The sequence below is a fragment of the Sapajus apella genome, unplaced genomic scaffold, assembly GCF_009761245.1.
Source record: "Sapajus apella isolate SASKATOON/1434 unplaced genomic scaffold, GSC_monkey_1.0 scaffold40, whole genome shotgun sequence".
Taxonomy (NCBI): domain Eukaryota; kingdom Metazoa; phylum Chordata; class Mammalia; order Primates; family Cebidae; genus Sapajus; species Sapajus apella.
Window position 1 is genome coordinate 21535129 of NW_022436980.1, and position 11944 is coordinate 21547072.

General features: G+C 42.1%; 1 protein-coding gene across 4 annotated transcripts in view; it reads left to right on the forward strand.

The window, feature by feature from the left end:
- Positions 1-2497: 2497 nt before the first annotated feature.
- Positions 2498-11944, forward strand: part of DCBLD2 (discoidin, CUB and LCCL domain containing 2) — a 99288-nt gene continuing 89841 nt past the window's right edge. For 2 of the 4 annotated variants that reach the window (XM_032299286.1, XM_032299287.1), the window contains exon 1: positions 2498-3055. In XM_032299286.1, coding sequence (XP_032155177.1) covers positions 2851-3055 — 205 coding nt within the window. In that variant the 5' untranslated portion in view covers positions 2498-2850. Of the gene's footprint in view, positions 3056-3171; positions 3576-11944 lie in introns of those variants that run through there. The other 2 variants (XR_004275498.1, XM_032299289.1) reach the window with 2 other exon arrangements.

An 11944-nucleotide genomic window follows, 5' to 3' on the forward strand; every position in this document is an offset into this window, starting at 1 on the left:
AAAAAACAGTGATTCAACATGAAATACTTTGTCTCAGACACTGTCTATTACTAGAAATCTTATTTCACAACTGACTGCTTGCCATATTAGCACATCATGTTTGATAGGTTCGGTCTGTCTTCTACTTCTTTATCCAATTCTCATTCTTGTACTCCTTACTATGGGAAAGATACTACCTTCTACCAGAAACCTGAAGACTTCCTCAACTCCTTATACCCCTCACGTAATCAGTCACTAAGTTTAAAAATATTCCACTAGTTGGTCCCCCCTTTCCAAGCTTACTGCTAATGCAGTAAAAACTCACCATCACTCCCTTTAACTGCAGACTGGCTCTCCCTGGCTTCCAGTCTTGCTCTTACCCCAGCGCATTCCTTACTCTACTGTCTGATTGGGATTTTTACAGTAAAAACCTGATAATGGCCTGGTGCGGTGGCTCAGGCCCATAATCTCAGCACTTAGGGAAGACCAGGCAGGCCGATCACCTGAGGTCAAGAGTTCAACACCAGCCTAACATGGAGAAACCCCATCTCTACTAAAAATACAAAATTAGCCAGACATGGTGGTGCATGCCTGTAATCCCAGCTATTTGGGAGGCTGAGGCAGGAGAATTGCTGGAACCTGGGAGGTGGAGCTTGCAGTGAGCCAAAATTGCACCATTGTACTCCAGCCTAGGCAATAAGAGTGAAGCTCCATTAAAAAAAATTAAAAATTAAAAAAAAATTGGATAATGTCATTCTTTCTTAGAACCCTTTAATTTTTCAGTGATACAAAATAAAATCTTGACTCTTACCCTGCCTTAGATTTTGTACCTCCTAACTTTTCTGGACTAGTCTCCAGTTCCTTCCATTACATCAGCAGTAGTCAATCCAGCTCCATCAACACCATTCACGCTTGAGCCTGTGATCCAGCCTATTTTGCCTCTGGCCTGAGATCATCTTTTTCACTTCAGTTTCCTATTCAAGACACTGGAGTTTCAAACTGTGATGGTTTTTTCTGAACTCCTCTCACTGTGGTATTGCGGCACTAGTCCACACCTCTAACATAGCACTAATAACAATAGGTTGGTTTACATGTCACCTTGTCCTCCAGAATGTAAGCTCTTCTCATTAAACTTTTTATGCCCAATGCCCACAATGGCTTAGACCATAGTAGGGTTTCTTGGGTATTTAATAAATGCTTATTGAATAAACTTGGTCAGAGATTACCGTATGAGACATATGCAGGGGAGTTGAAAAATACGACCTCCAAAGTCCTTTCCAACTTAGATTTTCATTTGAGGATATCAGTCCCTTCCATATTTTTGATTACCACATCTATGTATGACTTCCTGAGCCATAATTTCAAAGCACTCAATCTGAGCTTTAGACTAAAATATCCATCTGCCTGTTACATAGTTTCACTTATTATCTAAGTTGGCATCTCAAATTCAGTATGTCCAAAATTAACTTACTTTCCCACACAACTTGTTCCACCTTTCCAGTTTTTTGTTTTTGTTAATGACACCATCGTCCTTTTAAGGGCTGCTGTTAAAAACAACCTAGATAGCCACTCTTTTCTCTCTAAAATAAATCACTGCGTAGACGTCTGCATTTCTCTTTCCCAAAATTCTTTTTGTCGTTCCATAGGCTTACAGTGGCCATCAAATTGCTTGTGACTCTAATTAGCGCTTACTTCATTCTGACTCGCATGCTATATTTCCATCTCTGTTCACATTTCAAGATTTCTGTAGTAATGTTTGCAGACAGATAGCAGGTGCTCAACAACTCCTTGAAGAATGGCTGAATGAAGGTTAGGACGTTAGGTTTAATTGCCTTTGGAGCACGGATCTTGTTTTATACTTTTTTGTGCCCCCTCCCTTCCCCTCCATAAAAAGAGAAAACAGGGAACTCATATATTAAAAATCGAACATTGCATCTATTATTGTAACTCGGAGTTCTTGCAACAACTGGCAGCAGTTTCAACAAAACAAACCATGCTCTGCCATTAAAAAAAAAAAAAAAAAAAAGTCCCTTAGACTCAGCTCCCAGCTAAAGCCATGCAGGATCCAGGTTTCCCACCTCTTCCAGTGGCCTGATGTGCGGCTGAGGAGCAAGGAGCGCGCTGGGCCTGCGGAGCAGGGTGCGCAGGATGGGGGACGTCCCGGAAGTCATTGACCAGCTCGCGGCCGCCTCTGCGGGATCAGCTCGGGCTGCAGTCCCAACAATAAAAGGCGCCGGGGCAGGCGGGGGCCGCGGGCTCCGGGGCTTGGGGGCGGGACCCGGATTGGAGGAGGCGGGAGGGACGCCTCCAAAGGCCGAAGGGGATTGGCGGAGGCAGATAAGGGGCGGTGGCGGTCGAGGAGTGGGCAGGAGAGCTGTCGGGTCGACCCAGGAGTGAGCATGCTGATTGGGTTTCGCGAAAGGAGACGGACCAGAGCTGGCCGCGGGTTGGCCGAGGCGCCGAGGGGGCGTGGCCGGGGCGTGCGGGAGGAGCGCTAGGGAGCTGGGGGCCCGCCTGCCACAGGAGCCAGAGCCGCGGGCGAGCGCGGCGAGCGGGGACCGGGCGCTGAGCGCGGCGCGGGAGGCGCGTCCCTCAGCTCCGCCGCGGCCGCCCTCCGCCGCTAGGGCACTCCGCTTCCTTCCCTCCCCTCCCTTGCGCTCCGGCCCGGGGTCTCGGCGCGGGGAGCGGGGGGAAGGGACGAAGGAGGCGGGGGCGAAGCGAGGTGAGGGGCGGAAGGGTCCCGGCGCGGGGCGCGGCGCGCGCTGCCTCACTCTCCCGCCGCTGCGCGGTCTCCTGGTCGGGTGCCGCGGCCGGAGGCGCGCGGGGCTCCCGGGGCGCCCGCACTATGCAGGCGGACTGCCGGCCGCCGCGATGGCGAGCTGGGCGGTGGTGAGAGCCGGGCGCTGCCCGCGGTGTCCCCCAGTCCGGGCCGCGGCCGCCGCCCCCGCCTGGGCCGCGCTCCCCCTCTCCCGCTCCCTCCCTCCCTGCTCCTCCTCCTCCTCCTCCTCCATGCCGCTGCTCCTGCTGCTCTTACTCGTCCTGCTCCTGCTGCTCGAGGACGCCGGAGCCCAGCAAGGTGAGTGGTCCCCGGGGACTGAGCGGCGCGGGGCGCCTCCCTCGGGGCGCCGGGTCTCGGCCCCCGGACGAATCTGCAGACGCTGCAGGGAGGCGCGGTGCTCGCGTGGGTACTGGCAGCGTTGAGTTGCAGGGGTCGGCTCCTGGTCGTCCGTCCCCAAGTTGGCGCGGCTTTACTTTTTGGCAAGGCCGTTTATTTCTCCGAGAAGAGGGACGTGAGACCCTGCTATGAGATAGTGACCCCTAAAGTTAAGCCGTACGGATGGATGGACGCTGTAGGAAGGCAGGTTTATTAAACAGCATCTTAAAGCGATTAAAGGCAAGTGGTGGTAATGATCACCCTTTGTGAAAGAGCTCGAGTTCTGAAGCGAATAGTTTCTGCCTATCTCTGAGTCTTGGATTCAGAACGTGTTCTTTACAATCCATCATTGAGGCTGGTGGTCTGGACTGCCTGGGTCAAACACTGGGTCTGACCCAACGCTGCGCTAATTTGCCCAAATGAAGCGTTCCACCTTAAAAAGGTAACCCTTTCTAGAAAGTGAGAAAACTTTTTTTCCACCTACAATTCTTGAAAAACCTATTCCAGAACAAGCAAAACGTGTTTATTAAATAATTATAATGGAAAGAGAGTATGGGGCTGATTTCTTTTCCCCTTTAGTACTATTTTCCGGTAGTGTACCACAATTTTCGAATCAGTTTGGAATCAGTTTTTGAACAGACTTTTCCGTTGCATTTTCCATTTGATTGTAGTGGGAAGAATAGGGATTGGATTATTACATATTGCTAAAAAGAGGGTTTTTTTTTTTTTTTTTTTTTGGAGACGGAGTTTCGCTCTTGTTACCCAGGCTGGAGTGCAATGGCGCGATCTCGGCTCACCGCAACCTCCGCCTCCTGGGTTCAAGCAATTCTCCTGCCTCAGCCTCCTGAGTAGCTGGGATTACAGGCACGCGCCACCATGCCCAGCTAATTTTTTGTATTTTTAGTAGAGACAGGGTTTCACCATGTTGACCAGGATGGTCTCGATCTCTTGACCTCGTGATCCACCCGCCTCGGCCTCCCAAAGTGCTGGGATTACAGGCTTGAGCCACCGCGCCCGGCCTTAAGACGGTTTTTTAAAACAGAAAATTGTCCTCTACCTTTAAACCCAGCTTTTTGTTGGTTTTGTTTTTTTTCGTTTTTGTTTTTTTTGTTTGTTTGTTTTGTTTTTTTTTGTTTGTTTTTTTTTTGTTTTGTTTTTTTTTTTGGTGAGACAGTCTCTCTCTCTGTTGCCCAGGCCGGAGTGTAGTGGCACGATCTCAGCTCACTGCAACCTCCGCCTCCCGGGTTCAAGCGATTCTCCTGCCTCAGCCTCCCAAGTAGCTGGGATTACAGGCGCCTGCCACCACGCCTAGCTAATTTTTGTATTTGTAGTAGAGACGGGGGCTTCACCGTGTTGGCCAGGCTGATCTCGAATTCCTGACCTCAGGTGATCCTCCTACCTCAGCCTCCCACAGTGCTGGGATTACAGGTGTGAGCCACCTTGCCCGACCAAGCCCAGCTGTATGGTGCTGTCATGGTTTTTAGTAAAGTATGGAATCATGGCCTGTCATTAAGAAGCTGAACTTTGGCAGACGTGGAAATATAATCTCTCCAACTATAAGGAAGAAACGTATTTGACACACTGACCCCTTAGATCTAGCCACATTTCTCTACAGAGTAACTGAAAATTTAGATGCTTAGCATTTAGGTTTTAGATAGATCGTCTTCTTAAATTGTTGGACATCATCAGCATTTAATGTATTAAAGTGTGAAATCCTTCCCTTCTTTGTAGTTTCAGAACTTACGTATGTATTTCACTCCTGGTAGTGGGAAAAGCAGGCTTATATGTGTTGCTAGCACTTAGGGCTTACTTTGTGGCAGGCACGACTAGACTAAGTGGTTTGTGTTTATTACCTCCTTGAATCTTCACTACAATCAGCTGAGATAGTTGCTGTTATCCCAGCTCAAAGGTAAGGAAATTAAGATACGAAGAATATAAGGTGCATTGATGCAGGAAGGCATATTACTCCATAGGCTGAGTACTCTGTTTTGCTTGTTTCTAGATCTGGTAGTGTTTGTATCATGTTATTAGAAAAAAGTCTTGGAACAGTATAGGATCAGTTACATGTCTCCCTTCCAAATGAGGGATTGCCTTGTTTTTAGAAAAGGCCTGTCTAATCAGACATGCAACATTACTTCATTTTTTTTTTTTGAGAATTACTTCATTTTCTAAAGGTTTAATGTAATTTTTTTTACCAGAGGATTTTAACAAATACATTTCTCTTTCACAGTGTCAACTTACATAAACACCAACGCAAATAGAAATGATTCCGGTAATTAAAATACTTTCTTTTTTGGTTCTGTTCTTCTAAATTGCTTGGGTAAATTTTGTTAAATTATTTAATATTTAATCTCTTTGTACCTCAGTTTTCTACATCATTAGTATGAGAATGTATATGTATCATAGCTTAATATAAATGAAATGATAGTATGCAGGAATTTTGCAAAGGGAAAAGCTTAAAATAGCTGTAAATGATTATCATTGATCTTACTAAGTTGATAAATTGAGAGCTAATGTACACATCATCTGAAAACTCAAGAATTATTTGAGATTTGAATTCCCTAATTTTTAAAAAATAAGTGTTTTGCCCAAAGGACCCTAATGCAGGCTGTGGTGGAATTCCTTTTAAGCCAGTCTTCCCAGCATAACAGATATTCTTTAAGGCCTGTTGATATTCCCTCACGTAACCTGAAAAGAAGTCTGATTTCAAAAGGAGAAGCGTTTCAAAACACCTTTAGAGTTTTTAATAATGGGGATTTCCACATGTTGTAATGTTCAGTTACAAGGTAGTTTTTACTCTGTAAGAAGTCTTAAGAAGACTGGAAGGAAATAATAAACTGTTGACAGTTGTCTTTTGGTGGTAAAATTGTGGGACATTTCTTTATGCTTTTCTAAATTTTCTGCAAATTGCATATAGTCAGAATAAAAATCAAACCGCAAAAAAGTTTTTTTATTAGATTTGTTCTTCATTTGACAAATGAAGGTAGAAATGCATCTGGTATGTATGTTGAGGTAGAAGTGTGCTTCAGTGTCATTTTTCTTTCTGACACCATTTGGAAGTAGAATATATTACCTTCATTCCAATTAATGCCATACATAGGTATTCCTGAATGGACTTTTCTGTTCACAATGACCTTTCTTTTTATTTGGCTCATAATAAAATGTATGATTAGTTTGAAAACATCGAATTTTCACCATGGATATATTTTAACCAGTCCTGTTTCATTCATAAGTGTACAAATGTATTGTGTGTTTACCTCTATTATGTTGATGTTTCAGATATGGCTTGTATTTGTGTAGAGTTCTAAGTTGGATATCAAGAAGTTCGTCTTTGAAATCTTTTTTATTGACATTTTTTTCTGTAAAATGTACATCTCAAATATTTAAATTGGTGAAACTTATGCTGGTAGCATATTTGCTACCATATTAAATTTATAGAAAGTTGATGGTCTACTATATGATTGAATTTATGTCACTGGTTTCCATTATTACTGTAGGAATTTGGGTTACTTCATCTCAGGAACTCAGCTTCCTCATTTATATCCTGGAAGGCTTGCCTACTTTCTCTTTTAGAATGTAATTTGAACATGGCGAAATACCAGGGAATTAATTTTTAAAATCCATTAAGCCTGATTTGTTTAGGCCTATTAATATATAACATGTTGTGAGTATACTAGTTTTTCTTCGCTAATCTGTGAAATGCAGATTAAACCTGATTTGTCAGGTTCATTCTTAAAAAGGATGATTCAGTTATTTGTTCATATTTGGAACCAATATGTGAAAAAGTTTATATTTATGCCTTTATTTGCTTGTGATGCAGGAAAACATTTTTGAACAATATTTGTAAGTTTTCAGAAAATAAAAACTTCTGTCTGCAAATAAATATTTGTAATTATTTCTCATGTTGACATGAGGTTAATTTAGAAATTTCCGTTGTCTTGTCTTTGAGAAAACATTAGAGCTCTTATGCAATTTTGTTCAGAAGCAAAAAAAAAAAATCTTCTCGCTGTTATTTCTAATTAATTAAAAGAATAAAATTAGAAACAGCACACATCCCACACATGTGAGTGATCAGATTTAAACACCACATTTTTGAAACTGGTAAATGAAAAATTGATTATAAGATTGAAGGTAAATTATAGGTAGCTTTCTCAATGTTAGAAACAAAAAGAACACATTATTTTCTCTGAGGATAGTTAATTCCTTTTGAACATCTGAGCTTCATTTTAAAAGACAAACATGAAAAAAAATCTTAAAATGGTGCAATCAGTATAAGTAAAAGTACCAGTACTAGAATTAAAACGACACATGAATTAATTTCCAAAAGTTAATAATCAGAACATGTATGTGAGAAAGGGCTAGATTTACATCGGAGTAGATTTTAAATTTACGACCACACTTAGCAAAGCGACACTGGGATGTGAAGCTCAGGTAGTAATGTTGGACATTAAATGAATGCATACCAGTAGACAGTTTCTGCTTCTACTTCTTGATTAGTTGCAAGGATATGGAATGATGATGACATAACAGTAGAAGGTTTAGGAAAAGCTTCATGAAGATAGTGCTATTTGCCAAATGTGATTGTTGAAATATGAAGTGAGACAAGTTGGCAATTTTTCTGATGTGGCTCCTGGATTCAGTTTTTTTAATAACAACTTTATGGCCATAGCACTTTGTATTTATTTTAAAATATTTTATAGATAACGATTATTAATCAAAACTAAAAACATAGATAATTATTCACAGTTCTGTCTTCTAATCCATCAAATTATAATTTTAAATTTCCTTTCTATTACACATTCACATAGCTGCATAATCAAGTAATTTTAATAGTGTGTTCATGTAAAATTAATTTGTAGACTAACACACATAAGCATATGTACAAAATAGAGCAAGACAAAAATTTCAAAATGCAAAATTATAAGACATTCAGCATTTATGAAGTAATTACTATATTGTTCAGAGCCGTTGTATTCTTCACTCTGGAAAAAATCTTTGATAAAGTATTTCAGTTCAAAGTGTTAGTTTAGAAACAAAGATCATGATAAAATTTCAGTTCATTATTTCTGTTAAATTACTATAACCTATGAGGATAGAAAATACAGATATTCAAATAAACTAGTATCTAATGAGTGCCAGTGTAGTGCCTACTGAAGCTGATGAGATACTGGGTGATTCCCAAGGGTTATTAAAACATCACTTACCAGCTGATGTGTATATACCCTGATGGGTATATGGTTGAAACAAAAACTTGGATTCACTACTTGAATTATGGGAGAACCCCAAGTTGCAAGTTCCCTCAACTGCTTTTTAAGGAATGTGGCCCAGAATTCCCTGCAAGGCTGTCTTTGAGTAGGGGGCATGCAACCTTGTCTTCAAACTGAATTGCCTGGTATCAGAGAGAAGATATTGGTACTCTTTATCAATGCTCTCATTAGGAACTATCAGTATGAAGGGGTACCAGCTGTAAATTCTCAAGAGAGTGTGCACATTCTCAGTACAGTCCTGAGACATTAGAGAAGAGTAAAACATTGTTATGATCTTCAGAGAACCTACAGTCTATTTGAGAAAGTAATTATCTTCAAGCTGGGATATATGTAATAATAACCAAGGAAGGATAGCAGAAGATTATGTAAGGCAGAGAGAACTCACCACTCCTGGAGAAGCAGGAGACACCTACTGTAATAACTAAGGAAGGTTATAAGTAGGTTATATATTGATGCACCCCCTTGGCTATGAGAGGAGTCCCTCGAGCTGAAACTGAAAATAGACACGGCTGCTTCTTAGAAAGCTCTGCTCCTCTCAGATGGGTCATCCTTAAGAACAATGACAGCAAGGCTGGGCGTGGTAGCTCACTCCTGTAATCCTACCACTTTGGGAGGCTGAGGTGGGTGGATCACCTGAGGTCAAGGGTTCAAGACCAGCTTGGCCATCATGGTGAAACCCCATCTTAAAAGAACAGTGACAGCTTAAATCAGTGCCAGCAATTTGGGCAAACTCTCTTTTGCATGCTCTTTCAGCTTCTGACTTCAATAGACATCGTCAGTATTATAAAAGTTCCCCTGGCTTTTGTTCTAGTAGTTAGTTGCCTGTCTCCTTTTTCTTTCCAGGGTATAGTCCTGGGGAACATTCAAGTAGCTTCAGTAATCTGGTGTAATAGAAAAGTAATAAGAAATGGAGGCTGGAAAGATTGGTGGAGACAGTATTGTGGAGGACTTCCCATTGAGGGGCAGATAAACGAGTTTATAACTGCTATGTTAGGCTTGACATTAGCCTCAGGTGCTTCCTCTTTTACGAGTTTCATTTGTCTTTTGCTAGGTTTGATTTTCTCTTCCCAGCTCAGGTACCCCAGATCTATCGTCTCAACAATGCTGTTTCCCGGGTCTTGGACAGTTCCCATACTTGGGCCCACATGATAATCTCCACTGTCTGCCTTCTCTAGTTCTGTACAGCTCATAGTTACAAGACTAAATCATGTGGTCATCATGATTACATCTGCCACAAATGAGGACTGGCTAATCAAATTGCCAGTGGGAATTACTACCCAGCAGACTATCACTTTGTAGAGCTGATTTGTTACAGGCAAACTCCTGCCCTTCTCCTAATTGTACAGTGTGACTCCCTCCTGCCAGAAACCTTGTCCTCTTCCTCTTTATCAGAGAGTTGCTTCATTGGGGAACGTTAATTTTGTTTTGGTATGCTTTATACTTCTGTGGTGCTTGTACTTTATATCTGGAAACGTGCTAAAAATGCCACTGGCTTTTACACATCCCTTTTTTCAGTTGTTTTCCAGGTGCCTTATATTCTGTTTTTTTTTCAGTGACAAACTTTCTAAATGGCCGTCTGCATCCGTGCTGTATATTTTCTTAGTGACTGGCACACAGCAGATATTTGTTAAATTATTTTTTAATTATTGTTTAATACTTTATTGTTTATTTTTATTGCAATAAAAAGGCAAGAGTTTCGCTTCTGCTTTACTGAAACTGCCATTTAAACTGTCAGATTTTTGTTCGTTTTGGTTTTTGTTTAGTTTGAAAAACCAAGCAGCTTTATCTTCATTATTATTAGTTGTGGGATTTTGTTTTGTTTTGTTTTGTTTTGTGTTATGTTTTGTTTTTTGGCCACAGTGGTCTGAAAATCTGGAGGCTTTGGACTCAGACATACATGGATTTAAATAATAGCCTTGTTGAATTTTGACATCCACTTACCACTCTAAATGTTTTAAAATATGTAACTCATCTTTCTTTTTAGAATGTAATAAGGCTGGGATGGAATCTGGATAGCAAGTAAATTCTTGTTCAATGAGTGAATCGATATGTGAAAGAAAATTTTGTTTCACTTTACTCTGCAGTTAAACTTTCCATTTTAAAATGTTTCCTTTCCACTAAGACTCACTTTTCCATCCCTCTTCCCCTTTTCCCCAGTTATTGTTCTACCCCTAGCTCAGTGAGAGGAGTCAGAGCATGCAGTAGAGGAACGTGACAGAAAGGCATGATTGTTCACAATAATTTGTTTATTAAGGGCCTCCGGCTCACCGGAACCTTAACATGGGTTTTGTGCTCTCCTTTTTGACTGTTGCTCCACCTCTCCAACCTTCCACCTGTTGATATATTTCAATGTTTTTGATCCCCACTATCTCAGATCATTTTCAGGCTTATGGTTTATCTCTTCCCTCCTGACATGCCTTTGTTCCTGGCTACTCTTGGCATCTTCAAAGCCAACTTTATAGGTCTGGATATGAGGTGGACATTCTGTTGCCTGCATAGAGAAAGAGTGTTTTAGTTAGGACTTTTGAGGTCACAGAGAACGGAAAACCATAACTGCTTAAGGTAGAAGAAGAAAGTATTGGGAGGATTGTGAGGTAACTGATGGAATGTTTGTTAAAGCCAAACCAACCTAAGTCAAGGAGAAAGCAGGAATGCAGCTAGACTTCACGAACCAAGGACTCAGCTTAGTTCTTCTCTCGCTTCAGTCTGGCTTTCTCTCTGTGGAAGGAATCATGGCTGCTGGCAATCCCCAAGGCTTGCAGTTTTAACACGGAGAGATTCTGGATTTTCCCTGTTGTACAGGATCCAGTAATTGGAGGAAAGGGTGAGCTGGCCTCATGTTGGCCTAGTGTGAGTCAGTACCCACTCTTGGACCAGTCAAATAACCAAGGGGCATGAGGTCATATAAAGCTTTTGGGAAACTGCAGTGTGCGTCTCAGAGAATGATAAGGTGGGGTACTAGCTAAACAGAGGCATCCTCTTCTAGGAAAAAGAGTGTTACATATGTAAGGAGTGCACTATATTTTAAAGAAGTTCTCATTGAACCTTTACATTTATCTTGGGAGATGGGTGATGGTATCCTCATCCACGAGGTAGTTGCATCCCCACCAGAGTACTGGTTAGGGTATGTAGGCTTGTGGAGGTTAAGTGCTCAGGATCTCGAAAACTTGCATGCCTGGAATTTGAATCTAAGTCTGTTGGACTCCAAAGCCTATGCACTTTCTAATGTGTTAGTTGTCTATCATAACATTAGTTTGAGGCCGGGCGCGGTGGCTCAAGCCTGTAATCCCAGCACTTTGGGAGGCCGAGGCGGGTGGATCACGAGGTCAAGAGATCGAGACCATCCTGGTCAACATGGTGAAACCCCGTCTCTACTAAAACTACAAAAAATTAGCTGGGCATGGTGGCGTGTGCCTGTAATCCCAGCTACTCAGGAGGCTGAGGCAGGAGAATTGCTTGAACCCAGGAGGCGGAGGTTGCAGTGAGCCGAGATCGCACCATTGCACTCCAGCCTGGGTAACAAGAGCAAAACTCCGTCTCAAAA